The sequence below is a fragment of the Sceloporus occidentalis genome, unplaced genomic scaffold, assembly GCF_023333645.1.
Source record: "Sceloporus occidentalis isolate IW3139 unplaced genomic scaffold, rSceOcc1.0.p SCAF_1, whole genome shotgun sequence".
NCBI lineage: Eukaryota > Metazoa > Chordata > Lepidosauria > Squamata > Phrynosomatidae > Sceloporus > Sceloporus occidentalis.
In genome coordinates, this window is record NW_028316981.1 from 175172435 (window position 1) to 175194811 (window position 22377).

Genomic DNA, 22377 nt, shown 5'->3' on the forward strand with positions numbered 1-22377 from the left:
GGGCAACCCAAGGCGATCCTCAGGCGAACCTGTCAGCCAGTGTGGTCTACTACTGGCTTAAGGGTTGACTATGGATCTGGGGACCTTTTGGGCCATATAAAGTCATTAAATGCAGTGTCATAATACAATGGTGTCCCTTACGTAAAATGGCAAAAATCAAGGTTTGCTTTCAGAAAGCACACACACTCACACATATATATTAAAGAACATTTAAGCAGTGAATGGTTGAGTCTGTGGATGCAGAATCTGTGGGTATGGAGAGCAAATTGTCTTTTGTGCATTTTGCTTGCCCCTGGTCAGAGGAGCCAGCATGACAGAGTGGTTTGGATGCTGGACTGCAGCTCTGGAGGCCAGGGTTCAACTCCTATCTTGGCCATAACACCCCCCCCCAAAAAAAAAATCTGGGTGACCTTGGGCAAGGCACATTCTCTCAGCCTCAGACCCCTTCTGAATAAACCTTGTTAAGAATACCCAGGAGAGGGGTTGCCATAAATCAGAAACGACTTGAAGGCACAAAAAAGGCAAACCTATCCTGACAAGATTTGCTCAGAGGAGGTTTGCCACTGTCTTCCCCTGAGGCTGAGAGTGTGATTTGCCCCAGGTGGCTTTCTATGGCTGGGAAAGGAATTCAAACCCTGGTTTCCAGAGCCACTGAACTCACAGGCTCGCCTTAAGTCGGCAAGGACTTGGAAGGCACACAACCAGCAGCAGCAGCAGCAGCAGCAGCAGCAGCAGCAGCAGCAGCTTTTAATGTAGGTCCTGAAACATGAATCCATCGTGGGCTTTTAGTGGCCGAGTTGGGCAAGGAGCCTGCAGAGTCCTAGCCTAACACTCAGATCAATCTCATGCATACATACAGCAGCCAATGCAGCTCTTTACTGAAAAAGTGGGTGGCCCTGAAAAGGGCCTTTGGGTGTTGGTGGTGGTGACCAGGGGGGTCTTTCTTGGGGCTGGGCGTTCAGCCCCCGAAGCCGTAGAGGGTGCGGCCCTGCCTCTTGAGGGCGTAGACGACGTCCATGGCGGTGACGGTCTTGCGCTTGGCGTGCTCCGTGTAAGTGACGGCGTCGCGGATGACGTTCTCCAGGAAGACCTTGAGGACCCCCCGCGTCTCCTCGTAGATCAGCCCCGAGATCCGCTTCACGCCCCCGCGGCGGGCCAGGCGCCGGATGGCCGGCTTGGTGATCCCCTGGATGTTGTCCCGGAGCACCTTCCGGTGACGCTTGGCGCCCCCTTTGCCCAGGCCCTTCCCGCCTTTGCCTCGTCCTGACATAGCTGCAACCTTTACGAACCTCTTCCTCCCTCCGAACAAACGCTGTGCCTCGGCGCCGGCTATTATATTGCCTGTTACCCGACCAGAGAGAAAACTGAAGCAACCCATTCGCCCGGCCCTCTCTGCCAGCCTGCGACGCTGACGTCACAATCGGATCCCTCCTCCGCGCCAGCTCCATGCTGTTTGGACTTCGCCAATGAGGTGCAGAGACGTTTCGAAGCAGCCAATAGGAAAGCGGGTGCTGCTGTTCAACTGGAAGAGGACGCCTTGCCGCCTTTCTGCGTTTCAAGAAGAATTCCTTTATGCAAGACATTTCCGTGCTTCCTCCTCCTCTTCCTTTTTGTCGCTGTAAAGGTCAAGCAGTCTGTATTCGAAGGTTAGGACCAAGAGAAACAGGGTGGGAAAAGGGTTATGAGGCTGTATATTATATCTCTCTCTGTCTGCCTCCCTATAGACGACGAATTGAAAGGTGCAATTTTGGATCAGAGTCGGAGAGGTCTGAACATTGGACTAGGAATCCAAGAGAGCAGAGTTCAAATCTTCGCTCAGTCGGGGAAATCCACTGGGGGACCTTAGGCAACACTCTCAGCCTTTGAAGAAAGCAATGGCAAACCTCCTCCGAACTTGCCAAGAAACCCCTACTATGATAAGGGTTGCTACTGAAGCCAGCTATTGAAGCCAGCGTGGTGTTCAGGTGTTTACCAGGACTCTGGAGACCAAGGTTTGAATCCTCATTCAGGTCCAAAACACACTGTGGAAATAATCCACTTTGAGACCACTCTATCTGCCTTGTTTTGATGCCAGAGAATTCTGGGAACTGTAGTTCTGTGAGACATTTTGCCTTCTCTGTCAGAGAGCTCTGGTGCCCTAATAAACTACACCTCCCAGAATTTCCTAGCAGGGTCTCAAACTGGATTATTTCTGCAGTTTGTTTTGGACTTCAGTCATTGAACCCACTGGGTAGTTTTGGGCAAATCACACTCTCTCAGCCTCACCAAGAGGCAAAGACAAACCCCCTCTGAACAAAGCTTGCCACGAAAATGCCTTGATTGGTTTACCAGAAATGAATTTTAGGTACACAACAAGAACAACAACAATAAAAGGGTTGCTATAAGTCAGTAATGATTTTGGAGACACTCTCCTCAGCCATTTTTGAAAACCAGCACTATATGTGTATGTCTAGTGAGCCGGAAAGAAAGAAGTGGATGATTGGTGAATGAGTCACTCCATCTGAGAGGATCTGAACACTAAATTTTGTTTAATCCCGTTCTCTTTCTTTCTTTTAAAAAACGTTTGTGGAAAACAGAAACCATTGCCACTTATTGAAAACCATCAAGAGACCCACCAGTAGAAACAAATCTCCCTTCTGTCCCTTCCTGGTAAAGGAAACTATGTGTTAAATCTATAACTGAAAATCCAGTCATTTTTAGACCTCTTCCTTTGGCCTCAAACACCAGTCCAACTAACTACTTGTTATGAAACCCAAGCCCATCAATATAATAGTGAAGGGGATGGGGGAATAAAATCAAAGCAGAAAAGTATATAGAGGGGTGATTTTTGGTGGGGAGGGGGAGTTGGTTCTACACTAAACTGTTAAATAGAGAGTTCATTATCAAACAAAAGTGGATAAAATCACTTTATGAAGTGACAAGCGTTCTTTCAGTAATATCTTCTAACAAGTTCATAGGTAATATTTCAAGGGCAATAAAAACTAAAACAGACCCCAAATAAGTGCTAAATCTAGGAATCATAAGATCAAACTTTGCAGTGCTGGCTCTGAAATAGCCACTTTTTTGAAGCACCACAGAAATAATGAGAGCCTTTAGAAAATATCTGTTGAAAATTATCTGAACCATGTGTGCTGGCTTAGGTCTTCCCAGGTGTATGAAAACTTCTGTATAAGTGGCCCATCTCATTCAGTGTCATCCCTTCTCTGAAAGGCAGTGCTATTCTTGGTTCTCACCAAGCCATCTTTGCCAATATTTTTGATCCTTTTAACCAATGTGTGTGTGTGTGTGGGGGGGGGGGACTGAGTGGCCTTCCAGTTGTTGGACTACAACTCTCATCATCCCTAGCCACAATAGTAAGTCATGCTAGGAGTTATAGTGCAGCAACATCCAGCGGGCCACATGCTTCCCACCCCTTCTTTTGAACTAAATTCTTCAGATAACATCCCCTTGCTCATGATGCTGTGACTAGATAATTGACTCAGGCGACATAGAAGATGAATGTGACTCTACTGTTGCAACAGCTTCATTAGTTACCAGTCTGTTTCTAGGCTCAAATCAGAATGCAGCTCTATTATCAATTGGCTTCAGAATAAAGGATATTACTATCTAATGCAAGGCAACCCAGGCTTTGTGATGTTCAGGGGATGCCCATCACTTGGCCCTGTCATCCTCAGAGGCAGAACTGGTGGTGAAAACAGAGCGAATGCTCCCAGACTCTAGAATTCCCTGCTGTCTTCCTCCTTTTTCTGTTATACTTCTTCTGGCAAACAAAAAACAGACAGGCCAAAAGAAAGCTGCTTCAGGTCACTTTGGAGGTATGCTGTTTTAGTGATGCATGCGTCCTAAGAGGCTGGAAGCCACGCCAAAGCCATGCTCCAGTCCTAAGGACTGGAGCACAGCTTTGGTGCAGCTTCTGGCCTCTTAAGATGCATGTGTCCTCACATTCGGCCAGGGACAAGAAGAATCGGTATTCCCAGTTGCCCTGATTGCCCCAATTGAAAGGATATGGAAGTGATGTTACTCAACTGTAATGTGAACTGATGAGGAATCAGCGTGGTGTAATGGTTTTTGAGCATGGGTATGATTCTGGGAGACCAAGGTTTCAGTCCTTGTTTGGCCATGGGCAATTCCTTGGGCAAGTCACATTCTTTCCTCTTCAGAGGAAGGCAAAAGGCAAACCAACTCTGAATAAACCTTGTTCAAAAAAGAACTTGATAGGACCTCTTTAGGGTTGTCAAGTCAGAAACAACCGGAAGGCACACAAAGACAAGAATGTAAACTAATGCTATCTGCCCCTAGTTCAGTGGGACTCTGAGATCTAACTACAGAGCTGGGGGATAAAGTGTATCCCTCCTTAGCCATAAAAATTCACTGGGTGACTTTGGGCCAACTCAGGCTGACCCACCTCACAAGGTTGTTGTTAGGATGAAAAATGGGGGAAAGGCCACATATGCAACATATGCAATCCAAAATAGTTCTCGTTGGTAGTATATGTTACCTCTGTGGTCTAGTGTACAGGTGTGGTGTAGTGGTCTGAATGTTGGATCACAGTGGTCTCCAAACTGTGCCCTTTAAGAGATTTTGGACTTCAGCTCCCAGAAGCCTCAGCCATGTTGGCCAACAGTCTAGGATTCTGGGAGCCGAACTCCAAAACCCTGTAAAGGGTACAATTTGGGGACCACTGCATTAGAACTCTGAGAGACCCAGGTTCGAATTCCTGCTCAGCCATGGAAACCTTACTGGGAGGCCTTGGGGAGGTGACACTTTCTCAGCCAAAGAGGAAGGCAATGGGAAATCGCCACTGAACACCTCTACTATTTTGGTAGGGGCAGTGTGGTGTAGTGGCTTGAGGCTTTGGGGAAACCAGGGTTTGTCATCTACTACACAATGAAAAGCCAATGAGAGACCTTAGGCAAGACAAATTCTCTCAGCCTCAGAGGGAGGTAATTCCAAATTTTTTCTGAGTAACCATTGCCAAGAAAACTCAAGTGTTTACAAGGGGTCTAGGAGAACTGAGTTTGGATCTGTGTTGAGTCCTGGAAATCCATTGGCCAACTCTGGGCAAGTCACATTCTCTCAGCCTCAGAGGAAAGCAAGGGCATGCACTCTCTGAGGAAATCCTGCCGAACCCTTAAGATAGCCTTGCATTAAGCTAGAGTTAATTTGAAGGGACACAGAATCAGAGTTGGAAGGGACCACAAGGACCCTGCCAAGCAGAAAGGCATAGTCATGGAAACCTTGTGGACTTAAAGGTAGCTTGCAATTTTTAATGGCAACACTTTCCCCCCAAATCTATCGCCCAACAACAACAACCCGATCCATATGCATCTGAGGAAGTGGACTAAAGTCTATGAAAGCTCATGCTGCCTACTTCTTTCATTGAGTATCAAAAGTGCTACAAAATCTCTCTACATACGAACCCAACCCACTGTTTGGGTCAGTCATATTAGGGCACATCTACAGTGTAGAAATAGTACAGTTGGGCACCACTTAAAGCGCTATAGTTCCATCCTGTGGCATCCTGGGATCTGTAGTTTTACAAGGTCTTTACAACCTTTCTTTGCCAAAGGGGGCTGGTGCCTCACAAAGAACTACAGATGCCAGGACTCGGTAGGATAGAGGCATGGCAGTTAAATTGCTGTAACAAGCTACATTATTTCTTCAGTGCAGATGAACCCTTGCAAGCAGTATTTAAAAGGAAAACCCTCTCTAGTTTTACAACTGCCGGGGGGGGGGGCTTTGCAGCCCATTCCGGATGCGCGTGCATATGCAAATGAAAACCCTGGGGCTTCCCTAGTTTCAAAAGGAGGGCAGCGTTCTCTCTTCCTCCGGTTGGACAGCTTCAAGAGTCTCTGCGTTCCATTGGGCCGTTGTGACGTCACAATGCCACGGCCAATCAGAGGCGTCGCTTTCGGAGCCGCTGGGAAGATATAAAAGGCCCCCTGAGTGTTGGTTTCTCCATAGTTCGCTGACTTTCTGAGTTGGAGGATCTCGCCTCAGTGAAGGGGGAGGAAAAGGAAAATGTCCGGCCGCGGGAAGCAGGGAGGCAAAGCGAGGGCCAAGGCCAAGTCTCGGTCCTCCAGGGCGGGCCTGCAGTTCCCGGTGGGCCGCGTGCACCGCCTCCTGCGGAAGGGCAACTACGCCGAGAGGGTGGGCGCGGGGGCCCCGGTCTACCTGGCCGCCGTCCTGGAGTACCTGACGGCCGAGATCCTGGAGCTGGCGGGGAACGCCGCCCGGGACAACAAGAAGACCCGCATCATCCCCCGGCACCTGCAGCTGGCCATCCGCAACGACGAGGAACTGAACAAGCTCCTGGGCAAAGTCACCATCGCCCAGGGAGGGGTCCTCCCCAACATCCAGGCCGTCCTCCTCCCCAAGAAGACCGAGAGCCACAAGGCCAAAGGCAAGTGAGGCGGCTGGCCAACTCCCTCGGCCCCGAAACCCAACGGCTCTTTTCAGAGCCCCCCACGGCTTCCAAGGGAAGAGCTGGCCATCGCTCTCTCGGTGGCTTACTTTTAGGCACTTCTCCAATGTCAGAATTCAGAGGCCTAGCTGGGCTAGTCAGGTAAATGCACTAATAATGATAATGATAATAATCAATAGGCTTACATTTTAAAGAATCCACTGTATCCCAGTTATTCCTTCCCTTCCCTAAAACACCAATTAAACAGATGGGCTATTAAAAGGATTTTGTAGCTCGTTTAGGACTAACTGAAAGAAGCTGGTGGCATTGGCTTTTGAAGACTGGAACCTACTTCCTTAGATGCATGATTGACACTGGACAGTCCAGAGAGAGTCCAGGGGCATCGTTAGACTTGAGCCTCCTTCTTCAGATGCATTAGGTGGAGTGGAGTGTCCAAAGACACACCATAGATCTGGCAAAACAAACCATAGGCCTCTCTTTGGACTCCATTTCATGCGTCTGAGGAAGGAGGCTCATGTCTAAGAAAGCTCATGGCACCAGCTCTCATACAGTTGGGTCCCAAACATGCTGCAGCAATAATCCAGTTTGAGACCGCTTTAACTGCCTTGGCTAAGTGCTAGGGAATCCTGAAGACTGCAGTTTATTGTGGCACAGAAAAGGTAAATGTCTCACAAAGCTACAGTTCCCAGAATTCCCTAGCACTGAGCCAAGTGTTCTCAAACTGGGTTATTGCTGCAGTGTGTGCTGGACCTTGGTCTCAAAGGTGTCACAAGATCCTTTTGCAAACAGATCCTAAAGTGGCACTAGGTTGGGGATGCTTTGGAGCCAGATCTTGGCTGTGTTTCTTTGTATCTGTCTTTTTAAAAATGGTTACTTAGTAGCATGCCTCCAGATTAGACCTAAAGGAAGCTAGGATACTAAACCACAGACAACTAGTTATTATATTGCTCCAACTCAAGTCAGTGGAAGAGAAGGAGTAAAAGATACGGTTGGCCTTCTCCAAAGTTATTCAGTACTCAGGGTCTCACAGTATATACACTGTACATACACACACAGTATATATGCACACACATACCCCAAACTCTTTTCCATACCAGTATTCTCTGAAGATGCCAGTCACAGATGCAGGCGATACGTCAGGAATAAACTCTTCTGGAACATGGTCACATAGCCCAAAAAACCCACAAAAACTATGGATGCCGGCCATGAAAGCCTTCAACGTCACATGAGAAGATACGTGTGACTTTGGGTGGCCTTGGGTAGACCCAGTTGCTTGTCATCATGGGCCAAATGGTACCAAAAGCAATTTGCACCTCCAAACTTGTCTTTGGGACCCTCAGGTATAAAGCATGTTTAATAGGACCAGGCAGGAAAATTCTCTCCAAATTCTAGACCGAGGCTGTAAGGCTGGACTTCTAGCTTTCCAGATGTTTTGGACTACAAATCCCACATTCCTATCCCTCTTCTCAGGCTTGATGGGTCTGGTGGATCTTATGGACCATGAACTGGCTGGGGTTCAGTTTCACGCCTCTGCTCAACACCAAAAATAAAACCTGAGCATGGAAGAAAATATTTCATCCACAATCCACCTACGTAATCTGTTTAATCTTTAATTAAAGTTCTCTAAAAGTCTGGACAGATAATAACCGGGAAGATCAGGCTCTCAAGCGACAAATAAGAGCAGGATGTCTTCCTCTTTCCCACCATTTAGGGCATGGGTCTTTTTTGGTGTTTGGGGAAAATATTTGGAGAAGAAAAGTCCCTAAGTGGATTCATAGCACTATAATTATGTTGTGTGAAAAAAACCACGGGTTTTTGCTGTCTGATCCACCCTCCACAATGATGGTGCCTTGCCACTCCTTAAATCACCATTGCTAGGACAGATACACCACAGAAATGTCTAAGTCTTGAGTCAGCTCTAAGGAAAGGAAGTCAAGCCATTCCTTTGTGACAAAGCAACAGCACAATGAGGTCTTTAGGAAGGCAGGATAGACTCCCCTTTCATCTTTTTCCAGGAGCTGCTGCTAATCTAGAAAAGGGCCTTCACAAAACAAACAGAACAAACCAACCCCTGAGAGGTGAATGCTAAAATAAAGGTGAATTTTAAAATGATAGGCTGTAGGCTTTTCTAAAAAGTGGCCTTTCCTCACCATCTACAGCCCAGAGTCATCCAGGCTGGAAGGGATTTCTGAAGGCTGATGTGATCAAAAAGTTTTTAAAAATTGCATGAATATGAGAATGGAGGAGTGTTTGAGGAAGGACATAGCAGTCTCCTGAAGGGCAGGATTGCTCTTGTCTGTTTAATCTGCATTGATGAGTTCAAGGCAGCCCTACAGGATTCCTCTGCTCCTGCTTGAACAGGCTGTTTAGTTTTGATTCTATGCAGCAAGTAAACCCTGAACTGACTTTGCCCAAACACTCCCAATGGGAATTATTGGAAAGAACAACATGGGCAGTAAGCATAATTTACTCAGCACAAGCATAGACCTTCTAAGCATATACCTTTCATAAGCAAAAACAATCTATAGTCAGAATAAATGAGGACTATGTATTTATGTATGTGCCTTCAAGTTGCCTGTTAACTTATGGTAACCCCATACATTTCACAGGGTCATCTTAGGGTGCATATACACTGTACAAATAACACAGTTGGATAACCTTTTAACTGTTGTCGTTCCATCCTATGCAATGCTGGGATTTGTAGTTTTACAAGTCTTTGTCTGCCAAAGAGGGCTGGAATCTCACAAAACTACATATCCCACACTTCTGTAGGATGGCACCTTGGTGGTTAAAGTGGTGCCAAACTGCATTAGTTCTACAGTGTAGATGCACTCTTAGGCAAGGAATACTCAATGGTAGTTCTGCCGGCTCCTTTCCCTGAAATATAGTCTACAGCACCCAGTTTTCATTGGTGGTCTCCTATCCAAGCATCCAAAATATAAATCTGAAGGCATGCACACACAACCAACAAACCATGTTCAGATCAATAACAGTAAAAAGGAATTTTGTCTGCTAGAAAGTTGGTGATAGGAATGAGCAGCTGGGTGAGAAGTAGCAATGAAGGTTGGATTCAGTTGGGTGGGTGAAAGACGCATAGGTCCATGACTAATCTTCAGGTGGGCAGTGGGTAGGGATGCTATGCCAGTCAACCTTTTACTTTCTTGAACAAGAGAGAGATACAGAGGCTTTGTTCTCCTTTGCTTCTGGTCACTTTGCTTCTCCTCCATCTCTTTCTGAGGTTCTTGGAATGATTTGCTTTGTATCATGGGCTGCCATGGGCAAAGTATGGCCCTCCATGCATTGTCACAGCCAGTACAGTCAGGTCTGTGGGATAATTTAAGTTTCCTAAGTTTCAGCCTTTCCAAAGGAAACAAAATATTTAAATATCAAAAATACCAAAGCTAAAGCTGTTAGGGTTTAGCTTTACATTAGCAGAGTAGCAGAAACATGCTCTTGTCTAACCATGCTTCCCTAAAAACTGAGACTGACTCTAAAAACTACACAAGTAGCTTGTAATTCAAACAAAGGTTTACTAATGACTTTAATCTATATATGAATAAAAGCTATATCCTAATCCAGCTAATGGATGGTTCAGGTAAAAAAGTAATCCATTCCAAAGAAAGTTGAGAGAGGAAGAAGATTGAAAACATGCAGTTCAGTTGAAATCTTTAGAGAGAATATCTGCTAGTCCCAAAGGGGTGAACTAAATCACATCGTTAGTTTGAATGAGAGAGAAAAAAGGAGAGTTCGCATGCAGGAAATCCTTCTCTAGGGAGGGGGAAAGAGAATGCAAAAATCCACCAACAAGGCCTACGTAACATAACTGATAATGATCAGTGCAGTGAACTGAACATCTGACACCATCTTGAAGACCATACTATGTCCATTCTTCCTATGTAGCTTCAAATTATTTCTTTATTAGAAGTAGAAATAAGTACCAGGCAGCAGGTATATGCATAAAGAGACCCACTAACTGAGTTGCAGCCAGCCTTGTGCTTTTATAAATGGATAGTCACTAGCCTAGCATGCATTGCCAGGTACCTGCATATCTATTAGGGACTTGTTCAGTCTGCAGCCTCCATTGTGGGACTGAGATTAACTGGAGACCTAATTATTGGACAACTCTCCTTGTTGCCTCCACTTTTTTTGTGGTTACCACCTAACCTGAGGAAGATTTCTGGAAAACTTGAAACCTGGCACACTTTGTGGCATTTGAAATGGTCCTAATGACGTTTTTTACTCACCTGTGGATCTGGTTTTGTTCTCATGGAACCAACATGGCTACCTTTTCTTTCTTTTTTTGTATTCATCCTTGATGTGTTATCAAAGATTTCTGCAAAAGCCTCAGCCAGTGAGAAGTCCTTTTGAGGCCTTCTAATATCAGGGACTGCTTTAAGTTTTGTTTTCTGTTGATGCCAGTAAAAATCTTTTACTTATCTGTATCATAAGCATGGATGTGTATGCAGGTGAGTGAGAGAGGAAACAGCCACTTTTAATAATCACCACTATATACTTTTTGCCTTTCATTTCCCTCTGACTACATGGTTTGTTCATATATTTTTGCTTGCTCTCTCACACACATGTATGCATGCGCGCACACATGTATAACTCTTTTGATGAAGTGGCTTTAGTGGCCAAACATGTATGCTTTTCTGTTCCACTTAGCCTGATGAAGAGTTCTGGAGAACTGGAAATCTTGCCTACTTTATAGAATGAAGAGCTGATTCTAATAAAGGTCTCACTCACCTAACCTAATGCAATAATAAATTTGTTGTGACCTAAGATGCTACAAGGCTGTGTTTTTTTATTTTTAGCTGCAGCAGACTAAGGTTGGATCTGCACTGCAGAAATAATGCTGTTTGACACCACTTTTAACTGCCATGGGTTCATCCTATGAATTTCTGGTATTTGTAGTTCGTTGTAGCACCAGAGCTCTCTGACAGAGGCTAAATATCTGACAAAACTATAACTCCCAGAATTTCATAGCAGTATGATATGGCAGGTAAAGTGGTGTCCAATTGCATTTATTCTGCAGTTTGCAGAACTCAGCCTAAGAAGCCTGCTGAGAAACCTTCAATTGGATGAACCTCACTTTTGCCTGTAGTTAAAAGCAAGATGGGCCTGGTTTAGATATATTCCCTATACCGCTATGGTCTAAAATACACTGCAGAAATATCCAGTTTGAAACTGCTTTAACTGCCCTGGCTCAGTGCTAGGTAATTCTGGGAACTGTAGTTTTATTCAGCACTTAACCTCTCTGTCAGAGAACAATGGTGCCACAATTCCCAGGATTCCCTAGCACTGAGCCAGGGCAGTTAAAGTAGTCTCAAATTAGATTGTTTCTGCAGTGTGTTTTGGACCTAAGAAGACTGTGGGATAACTTTGCCACAACCACGATTTCTCCAACTAGCCTACATTGCAGGCCAGGAAATGAACATAAAATGGGGCTGGGGGAAGAGTTCAAAGCATGCATTCTGGGATTGTTGAGTAAATAACCGCATATATAATAGATAGATATAATACATATTAGCAGCCAGTGTGGCACAGTGGCTTGAATTATGACTGGAGATCAGAGTTTGATTCCCTGCTTGGGCATGAAAAAAAAATCCTCTGTTTGACCTGGGTCAAGTCACGCTCTCTCAGCCTTAGAGAATGCAATGGCCATGAAGAATGGCCTCTGAAGAAACTTGCCAAGAAATCCCTATGATATGATCTCCTTAGGGTCACCATAAGTAAAAAATGACTTGGAGGCACACAACAGCAATGGTATATATTAGCTCTTGTGCAAACTTGTCAAACCTGACAGGATAAGGAGAAAACAGGAAGGGCTCCTGAGCTACAGTAAGAGATAAGCTATCACTAGCTGAACTTGCTCTGATTTTAAGAGCAATGTAATGTGACTCCAGAACAATGGAGTAAGGCAGTTTTGTGCAGTGTGAGTGATCCTTTTATGTTCATAGGCTCAGCTGGGCCCTTAGTAAACAGACTTAAAATCCCAACCTTAATTCTATCATCCTTTCTATATCACTTTGGTGAGTGGGAATGATGTAGCCCTCCAGATCTTGGACAGCAAATCCCATCATTCTTCACCACTGGCTAGGACTGCTGGGGGCTGCACTCCAACAGTAACTGGAGTGTCACATCAAGAAGAAGGAGAGACAAAAACATGGCAGCACTTTTAAGACCAACTGGTTTTTATTTTAGCATGAGCTTTTCTGGATATCAATCCTCTTCTTCAGATGCAGTACAGAGTGATACTAACTAAAGCCTCAGTGTCACACATTTCCCAACCCTGGTATAGCAAAATCCTATAGGGCAGGAGAAGGCCATTTTTGTGGGTGTGAGACAAGGACCCATGCTCTCCTCCTGTAAAGTCCCAGGGGTTTAACTGTGTTATTTGGTCACAGCAGAGAAATAACAAAATTTATTATGGGGCCTAAAAAATTAACAGGAAAATGCCTGTCCTGTGAGAGTAGTACAGTCAGCTCTCTCTATTCATTAATTCAATCAGCTATGGTTTGGAGAATACAACACACACACACACACACAGAGTCCCCCCCCCCCTCCGTTTTCACAGGGATCCATTTGGGACACACACGCACCTGTGGAAACAAAGTTGCAGATATTCAAGGCCTATTATTGGCTCGAATAGTGGCAATCCCCCATTTTAAGTCCCTCCATTTGCCCCTTGCGAGTGAGGAACGCAAATTAAAAATCCATGCAAACAGAGGGACGACTGCATGTGTTTGTGTACGTACAGTACACACACATAATGCATATGCCCAAGCATGTATATACATATCCAAAATAGCAAACCTTGATTTTGTCTTTTTATGTGACACTATTTCTATGCCATTTTATTTAATAAGGCTTGAGCATCCAATGGTTTTGCCTCAGTCTGGGATGATGCTTACACCATGTGCACAATCTGCCAGCTTCCTCCTCACTTCAACTTAAGCATTTCATAGCTACACATGAAACTGGTATAATCTAGGTTGATAACAATGCTATAACTTACAATTGGAACGAAACAAAACTCTTAGTACCATCACCACTGCCTTGAGTCCCTATAGTGGGAGAAAGTTGGGATATAAGAAAATAATCATCAAATAAAATCATCATCATCTACAAGCCTCCATATTTGTTTCTCACAAAGTTCTATGCAAGATATACCAAAACCAACAATTTACCTCTCCTTCCTGCCACCAAAAGGTTAAATCAGTCCTAAAGTTGCATGGAAACAGTGTAAATATAAAACCTGAGCATAATATAGTCATAAGAAATGTTGGCCTCCAAAGTGTGCGTTTAGGAGATACACAACATAGTTGATGGACTAAAGCTTCAGCTGTACTATATTTTTTGTTTTGTTACCATTACATAGCACACAAGGAGCCATGCAACACATCATGCTGACTAAAGCTGGGTGGGTTTTCATCTGGGTTAGCAGCAAATGCCTGGATTGCTGCTTTGAGGGCCAAGATGGGGGCAAAGGTGCATTATAAATCATAGGAGAGTAGAGCTGGAAGAGACCACAAGGGCCATCCAGTCCAACCCCATTCTGCCATGCAGGAACTCTCCATCAAGACACAGCATTCCAGTTAAAGAAAACAGCAACAGCCATAATAGCAGCAGCAGCAGCAGCAGCTCTCTTTCGGGGGAGTGAGTGGCCCTTAAAAGAGCCTTTGGGTTCTGTTGGGATTTCCTTGTTCCTAAGCCCTCTCCCCTCGGATGCGTCGTGCCAGCTGGATGTCCTTGGGCATGATGGTGACCCTCTTGGCGTGGATGGCGCAGAGGTTGGTGTCCTCGAAGAGCCCCACCAGGTAAGCCTCGCTGGCCTCCTGCAGCGCCATGACGGCTGAGCTCTGGAAGCGGAGGTCGGTCTTGAAGTCCTGGGCGATCTCCCGCACCAGGCGCTGGAAGGGCAGCTTGCGGATCAGCAGCTCGGTGGACTTCTGATAGCGGCGGATCTCCCGCAGGGCCACCGTCCCCGGGCGGTAGCGGTGGGGCTTCTTGACGCCCCCCGTGGCCGGGGCGCTCTTCCGGGCCGCCTTGGTCGCCAGCTGCTTGCGGGGCGCTTTGCCGCCGGTCGACTTGCGAGCCGTCTGCTTGGTGCGAGCCATTGGGCGCCTTGCCTGCCGCAGGGAGAGCTACTTCGAAGCCAAAACAGCCTGCCTTCCTCCTCCGAAGCCCAGCGACTGGTGAGGGAGCGCCAGGGTCAAGAGGGCCCTTATAGAGGAAGCCCCTCGCCCTGATTGGACCAGGCGGAGGGGCGGCCCAGGGGAGGGTTTGAATTTCCCGCGCTTGGAAGGGATTGGACACAAGGCAGCCAGGCGCTCCCTCTTCCTCCGCCCCTCCTGGGATGATGGTCTTCAGGAGCTCCTCAGGGGCGGAGGAGAATCCCATCTATCTATCTATCTATCTATCTATCTATCTATCTATCTATCTATCTATCTATCTATCTATCTATCTATCTATCTATCCATCCATCCATCCATCCATCCATCCATCCATCCCTCCCTCCCTCCCATTTGTCCTATCTATCCCCCCCCCTTCTCTCTTTCTTTGCTCCTACTTCGCAGGATTGTCCTGAGACTTTAAAGGAGACCACCAGCTCAGCCCTGGAAACCCCCTGGGTGACCTTGGGCGAGTCACTCTCTCTCAGCCTCAGGGGAAGGCCATGGCGAACCTCTTCTGAGACAAATCTGGCCACGAAAACGGCGTGAGAGGGTCGCCATAGGCTCGCCTTGTGTCGGGAAGGACTTGAAGTCTCACAACCACCCCGCCCACCCCCCGGCCTCTCAGCCTGGCAGGGGATGGGAACTCGCCAAGCCCTCGCTTTCCTTCCCAAGCAACTTGGAGCCCTGGGCGGGTTTGTGCAGCAAAGTAATTGCCGACGGGGAAAACAACAGCAACAACTGGCCCCAGCTGAGCCAGGCAGCGTGGCCTAGGGGTTTGAGGGCTCTGGAGACCAGGGTTCAAAGCCCTGCTCATCCATGAAGCCCCTTGGGCAAGTCACACTCTCTCAGCCTCAGGGGACGGCAAGGGCAAACCTCTGAACAAAGCAGGCCAAGAAAACTCCAGGATAGGGTCTCCTTAGGGTCGCCATAAATCAGAAACGACTTGGAGGCACACAACAACAATGACAACAACAAAGATGCTCCACAGAAAATGCTTGCCCCTCAGCATAGCTCTTCATTCTGCAAAGGCATCTCGATACTGACTGAGCACAAGACGTCGGAGCATAAACTTAAAAGCACCTGAGCATAGAGGGTTATGTCGTCTCAAAACAAGACTACCAGCTCCCTCGTTGTCGTTGTTCTGTGCCTTCAAGTCGTTTCCAATTGATGGCAGTGACCCCTTGTCACATTTTTTTTACCAGAGGCTTGCCATTGGCCTCCTCTGAGGCTGAGAGAGTGTGACTTGCCCAGGGTCACCCAGCGCCTTTCATGGCTAAACCAGGAATTGAACCCTGGTTTCTAGAGCCCTGGTCCAACCCTCAAACCACTAGCCAGGCTGGCCCAGCAAAGAAAGCTTTGAGGCTCTTTAAAGGTCCTTGTGATCCTCAACACTTTCTTTGCAGGGCCAGGGCTCCAGAAACCAGGGTTCAATCCCTGCCTTAGCCATCTTTAAGGATCTTTAAAGGTTGACAACTGTAGCTCGGCTTAAGTTTTCGAGGCAAAGGATCCGATGTCTAACCTGGACGCAGTCCAGATGCCTCCACGCTGCAGAAGTAAACCGGTTTGACGCCACATTAAGGGTGTCATTAAGGTGCTCCATTCCCAGAATTCCAGAGCATGGAGCCATGCCCATTAAAGTGGTGTCAAACTGGTTTACTTCTGCAGTATAGAGGCAGGCAAATTTAGATCCAGCCCAATTGGAAATAGGGCTGGAGACTCGAAGGAGGAAGAGCGAAGCCTCCCTTCTTGCTCTTGCCGAGGAAGAGGCGGAGTTGGAGGCAGGAGGAGACCGACTCCACAGCCCGGCGCTACGCAAGGCTTGGCCATTCAAGCCCTCCATATCCACGGGTTCCTTATCCATATTTAATTATCCATGGCTTGAACATAAATTTTCGTTAAAAACATAAATTTCAAAAAGCAAACTTCGGATTTGCAACTTCATATAAGGGACGCCACATCCTCTTACTATGCCACTGTATAATGGGACTAGAGCATCCACGGATTTTGGTATCCACGGGGGGGGGAGGTGCGTGCTGGGCCCAAAACAAGGAATACCAAAGGCACACTACAATCGTTCTGTGGATTTTGGATGCCTGCTACACGGGCAGCAACGGGGCTACTACTCCTGGATGCTCTTTGGAACTGGTCACCCTTCCTTTTGCCCAAGAGATCCAGCTCTTTCAAGTGAAATCGTGGGTGGCTCTGAAAAGAACCTTTGGGTTGAAAAGTTTGGGAGCAACTTTTTTTTAAATCTCTCAGCCAAAAGTATCTTTTTAAAAACTCCCTATTTGCCTTTGGCCTTGTGGCTCTCGGTCTTCTTGGGGAGGAGGACGGCCTGGATGTTGGGGAGGACCCCTCCCTGGGCGATGGTGACTTTGCCCAGGAGCTTGTTCAGTTCCTCGTCGTTGCGGATGGCCAGCTGCAGGTGCCGGGGGATGATGCGGGTCTTCTTGTTGTCCCGGGCGGCGTTCCCCGCCAGCTCCAGGATCTCGGCCGTCAGGTACTCCAGGACGGCGGCCAGGTAGACCGGGGCCCCCGCGCCCACCCTCTCGGCGTAGTTGCCCTTCCGCAGGAGGCGGTGCACGCGGCCCACCGGGAACTGCAGGCCCGCCCTGGAGGACCGAGACTTGGCCTTGGCCCTCGCTTTGCCTCCCTGCTTTCCACGGCCGGACATGATGCTGCAGCTACTCACTGATCCTCCTCCCAGAAAGGCAACGCAACACTAAGCCTCACCTCGTGAGTGGGGTTCCTTTTATACCCTCCGAACGTTCGGCGCCGGCCATTCTGATTGGCTGGTCAGGCTTCAGCCAATGAGGAGCCGAATCGCGCCTTCCGGCCAACTGGGGAAAGGAGAAGCCGCTTACCCTCCAATCGGAACCGGGCGTTCCACAGGCCTTTGATTTGCATGTGCGCGCGCAAGGGGGAGGGGCTCCGGGGCCACGCCAGCCAATGGGAATGGAGACACCGGGCTGCCTTGTTTTGCATAGAAGACCTTTAAATAGAGGAGAGCAAGCCTTGTGACCCAGAGAAATTATTTTCTATTGCTTTATTTGGCTTCCTATTTTGTATTTATGCACAGGCTTTGGTTCTGATTTACAAAGTCTGGCCCAGCAAAGTCTGCTCTGCTCCCAAGAATACAGTGCGTCTTTTGTATCTGTTGGGGTTTGTTATCTGCTGGGCACCACAATCTGTGGATGTTCAAGTCCCATTAAATTCAGGTCCTAGTAAAGTGATAACTGTAGTTAACTGCCCATGAGTGGATTAAGTCATGGCAACTCTGTGGGTGAGACATCTCCAAGACCCCCTGTCCTTCACTACTTTGCTTTTGTTGTTGTTAACCAGTTTGTAACTGGTTGACTGGCCGAACCCAAAGGGTGCTCAACAATGGCTCCTTTTCATCCTGGAGAGAAGTGACCAGTGGGGTCCCACAGGCCTCTGTCCTGGGCCCAGTGCTATTCAACATCTTTATCAATGACTTGGAGGACAGAATTGGGGGCATACTTATCAAATTAGGAGGAGTAGCTAATACCCCTGAGGATAGGATCAAAATTCAAAAGACCTGAATAGACTTGAAACCTGGGCCAAAGCTAACAAAATGAAATTCAACAAAGAAATGTAAGGTACTGCACTTAGGGCAGAAAAATAAAATGCATAGATATAGGAAGGGGGACACCTGGCTGAATGAAACTACGTGTGAAAGGGATCTAGGAGTCCAAGTAGACCACAAGTTGAACATGAGTCAACAATGCAATGCAGCAGCTAACAAGGCCAATGCGATTTTAGGCTGCATCTATTAAAGTATAGTGTCTAGATCAAGAGAAGTAATAGTGCCACTGTATTCTGCTCTGGTCAGGCCCCACCTGGAATATTGTGTCCAGTTCTGGGCAAAACAACTTAAAAAGGACATTGAGAAACTGGAGGAGGGCAACTAAAATAGTGAAAGGTCTGGAAACCATGCCCTTTGAGGAACGCCTTAGGGAGCTGGGGATGTTTAGCCTGGAGAAAAGAAGGTTAAGAGGTGATATGATAGCCCTGTTTAAATATTTGAAGGGATGTCATATTGAGGAGGGAGCAAGCTTGTTTTCTGCTGCTCCAGAGAACAGGACCCGGAGCAATGGATGCAAGCTACAGGAAAAGAGATTCCACCTGAACATTAGGAAGAACTTCCTGACAGTAAGGGCTGTTCAACGGTGGAACACACTCCTTCCTCGGAGTGTAGTGGAGTCTCCGTCCTTGGAGGTCTTTTAGCAGAGTCTGGATGGCCATCTGTCGGGGATGCTTTGAGAGTTCCTGCATGACAGAATGGGGTTGGACTGGATGGCCCTTGCGGTCTCTTCCAACTCTATGATTCTAAACACACCAAGTGACCTTGGGCAAGTCACACTCTCTCAGCCTCAGAGGATGGCAATGACAATCCCCTCTGAAGAAAACAAGAAAATACTTTGATAATTTCACCTTAGGGTCTCCATAAGTAAAAGAGGAATTGACGGCACACAGACATATATAACAACACGCACACACACACATATGTTACTGTAGCAAACAGAACGTGGATGAGAGACCACCAAGAAATACCAGGTGCTGTAGGTTATATACTTCAGAGGAAGGAACTGGCCAAACCACCTCTGACTATGCCTTCCACATAAAATGGAATCAGGGCCTTCTTTCAGTTTCAAGCCTCAGTTACAGCAGATTCATTTAACCAATGGCATTGAATGGGATTTTAGTACTTTTTGATTTATCTTTCAACAATTGACTCAATGGAGTTGTTTGAATTGAGAGTACAAGCTGGGATTGGGCGCAGGCATATATATTAACACTGTGTTTCAAAGAAACATACACACACACACTCTGCTCCATTTGTACTCAAAAACACTGCTGGATCTACTCTTGCTGCTCAAGGTAGCTTCCAAAGGTTACAGATGTTCACATCACTAAAAGAAATGCAAAAGCTAAAATATCAGTAGAATCAATGACAATTTAAAATAATGCCCCTCAAAAATGGACAATGCTTGTTTATGTGCATGCATATGCTTTCAGGTTGCCCGTTTACTTATGGCTACCCTATGAGTTTCATAGGGCTTTCTTAGGCAAGGAAGTTTGAGAACTGGCCGACCCCCACTAGTTCCTGAATTTTACTAAAACTACTAAAGTTAATAGAGTTGGCAGAATGAGATAAATTGACGTGTCTTATTAAATATAAAAATATAGGAAAATATGTAAAAGACTGGGGGCAGATAATGAATTATATAACTAACCAGTGGGGTATTAACGGTAACATTTCGGTGCTTGGATTAATTTATATATATATATATATATATATATATATATATATAATATAAGTTTAAAGATTTTTAATCCTTTTATACAAGGTAGAATTAGACTGTCTTTTCTCTAATGTAAAATTAAGAAGAGTTTGAAGGAATTAGTTGTAATACCAAGCATTGCTAGAGAGGGAAATTGAGATAATATATAAAGATGGAATTGAATAATGAAAGATGTGAATGTAAATTTAGTAGATGTTTAATATTCGGTTTTGATTGCATTTTCGCTTTTTTTAGAAATGTTTTTAAAATGTTTAATAAAAATAATTTAAAAAAATAATCTTATTAGTGTTCAAGTTTAATTTAAATAGTTTAATTAAGATGCTAGAAGGAGAATTTTAGTTATGATAAAGATCCGAAAGCATTCCAGGAAGTGAATCATATCTTTTTTTGTCTGTTGTTGTCAAATGTTAGTTAATTGTATTGTCATTGTTTTATGGTTGTATGTCGTTTTTAAAAAAAATATTTAATAAATTTTATTTTTAAAATAGAAACATAATTTTATTGTTGAATTAATGAAGTAGGAAGGAAGACCCAATGTTCTCTTTCAAAATTATTGGGTGGCAATCCTAAGAACCATTCATTATTGCTGTAGTGCTATATATAAATAAAGCATAATAATAATAATAATAATAATAATAATAATAATTGTGTGCCTTCAGGTTGTTTTGAGATTTATGGCGATCTCAAGGTGAAATTCTCACAAGATTTTCTCAGCAAGATTTATTGGGAGGAGGTTTGCTATGGTCTTCTTCTCAGACTCAAAGTGTGGGTTGCCCCAGGAGGGTTTCCATGGACAGGGCAAGATTCGAACTCTGGTCCCTGGAGTCCTGGACCTGTGAAGAAACCTCTGCACCTCATTAGTTCTCTCCTAGGCCTGTTTTTAATGCAATCAGAATTGAGACAGAGCAGGCACCTTGAAAAGTCAGTAGTTTCCTTTTCCTATGAATGTCACAAAGTACTGTAATTCTGATTGCTATTTTGTACCAAGAGGGAGGAATCAGAATGAGAAGAGAGGAAAAAGAGTCCTGATGGGCAAGTTTGTATCAGTTTCCCCACTCCCTGCATCTGAGGAAGGATGCTCAAGTCTGCAAAAACTCATGTTATCACCTTCTTTTTCTTGGTCTCAAAGGTGCTACAAGATCCCCCTATATTGAGAGAAAGGCAGGATATAAGGAAGTAAAATAATAATAATAATAATAATAATAACCACTTTGCATACTGATCATACTACTTTTTCCAGACTAATGTGGTTATGGCTCTGCATTCTTTACTCTTGTTGCATTTTTGGACCAAGAGTAGGCTTCCTTTTATTGGGCTTGTTGTTGCTGCTGTTGCTGTGTGCTTTCGAGTCGTTTCTGACCCCAAGGCGACCCTCTCCCAGGTTTTTTTCTTGGCAAGTTTCTTCTGAGGAGGTTTGCCATGACCATCCCCAAGGCTGAGAGAGTGTGACTTCTTGCCCAAGATCACCCCATGGGTTTCATGAGGACTGTTTGCTGAGCAGGGGATCCAAAGAACCCTGCTCTCCAGAGTTATACTCCAATGCTCAAACCACTAGGCAACGCTGCCTTTTAGCCTTGCAAAAATGAATTCCAACAAGAAGGCACCAACACAACACCAACACACACACCCCTGCGGTGTGTACAGTGCGAGGAGTTTAATATCCAAACACAGGAGAGGCAACAGAAAATGAAATTTACAGAGCTTTATAAATAAACAACAACAACAATAATAATATAAATAAACCATCATCCTCATGACCGCCACCAGCATCCTGATCTTGATCGTCATCACCATCTCTATTTTTACGCTGACTTGGAAACAAAGGAAAGGCGCCAAGTTTTCAGCTTCAAGAGGCGATGTCTGATTGGTCATTTCGAAATATCCTCGCTTTCCATTGGCAGAGCTGCGTAAGCAGCATCCTATCGTGAGCGGGGGCTGGGAGTCTTTGCCTCCAGTGCGAAGTTTTCCCTCTGGTCGGATCACAGAGTATAAATTCTCGCGCTCTCAGCGCCGAGAGCACATTTCTTCGCTTTGTTGGAAGAAGTGAGCTCGGGAGGATGTCAGGAAGAGGCAAAGGCGGGAAGGGCCTGGGCAAAGGGGGCGCCAAGCGTCACCGGAAGGTGCTCCGGGACAACATCCAGGGGATCACCAAGCCGGCCATCCGGCGCCTGGCCCGCCGCGGGGGCGTGAAGCGGATCTCGGGGCTGATCTACGAGGAGACGCGGGGGGTCCTCAAGGTCTTCCTGGAGAACGTCATCCGCGACGCCGTCACTTACACGGAGCACGCCAAGCGCAAGACCGTCACCGCCATGGACGTCGTCTACGCCCTCAAGAGGCAGGGCCGCACCCTCTACGGCTTCGGGGGCTGAACGCCCAGCCCCAAGAAAGACCCCCCTGGTCACCACCACCAACACCCAAAGGCCCTTTTCAGGGCCACCCACTGGCTCAC

The 22377-nt window shown here is 46.2% G+C and overlaps 5 protein-coding genes across 5 annotated transcripts; 2 read left to right on the plus strand and 3 right to left on the minus strand.

Annotated features, from left to right (window-relative positions):
* Window positions 1-958: 958 nt before the first annotated feature.
* Window positions 959-1270, minus strand: LOC149322772 (histone H4). Its single transcript, XM_089531463.1, has one exon. It carries the CDS (start codon window positions 1268-1270, stop codon window positions 959-961), a length of 312 nt encoding a protein of 103 aa, XP_089387589.1.
* Window positions 1271-5989: 4719 nt separating this feature from the next.
* LOC149322773 (histone H2A type 2-C-like) lies at window positions 5990-11192 on the plus strand. The gene has a single exon (XM_089482923.1). The coding sequence runs from the start codon at window positions 6022-6024 to the stop codon at window positions 6409-6411; it is 390 nt and encodes a 129-aa protein (XP_089339049.1). The 5' UTR covers window positions 5990-6021; the 3' UTR covers window positions 6412-11192.
* A 1436-nt stretch (window positions 11193-12628) lies between these two features.
* Window positions 12629-14617, minus strand: LOC149322774 (histone H3). The gene has a single exon (XM_089482933.1). It carries the CDS (start codon window positions 14542-14544, stop codon window positions 14134-14136), a length of 411 nt encoding a protein of 136 aa, XP_089339059.1. The 5' UTR covers window positions 14545-14617; the 3' UTR covers window positions 12629-14133.
* Window positions 14618-16329: 1712 nt separating this feature from the next.
* LOC149322775 (histone H2A type 2-C-like) lies at window positions 16330-17303 on the minus strand. The gene has a single exon (XM_089482945.1). The coding sequence runs from the start codon at window positions 17273-17275 to the stop codon at window positions 16886-16888; it is 390 nt and encodes a 129-aa protein (XP_089339071.1). The 5' UTR covers window positions 17276-17303; the 3' UTR covers window positions 16330-16885.
* A 4682-nt stretch (window positions 17304-21985) lies between these two features.
* Window positions 21986-22297, plus strand: LOC149322776 (histone H4). Its single transcript, XM_089531587.1, has one exon. It carries the CDS (start codon window positions 21986-21988, stop codon window positions 22295-22297), a length of 312 nt encoding a protein of 103 aa, XP_089387713.1.
* The last annotated feature ends 80 nt before the right edge of the window (window positions 22298-22377 follow it).

Bases quoted from the DNA above. Each gene is read 5' to 3' on its own strand.
- LOC149322772 (XM_089531463.1), bottom strand. From the start codon at position 1,270: ATGTCAGGACGAGGCAAAGGCGGGAAGGGCCTGGGCAAAGGGGGCGCC.
- LOC149322773 (XM_089482923.1), top strand. From the start codon at position 6,022: ATGTCCGGCCGCGGGAAGCAGGGAGGCAAAGCGAGGGCCAAGGCCAAG.
- LOC149322774 (XM_089482933.1), bottom strand. From the start codon at position 14,544: ATGGCTCGCACCAAGCAGACGGCTCGCAAGTCGACCGGCGGCAAAGCG.
- LOC149322775 (XM_089482945.1), bottom strand. From the start codon at position 17,275: ATGTCCGGCCGTGGAAAGCAGGGAGGCAAAGCGAGGGCCAAGGCCAAG.
- LOC149322776 (XM_089531587.1), top strand. From the start codon at position 21,986: ATGTCAGGAAGAGGCAAAGGCGGGAAGGGCCTGGGCAAAGGGGGCGCC.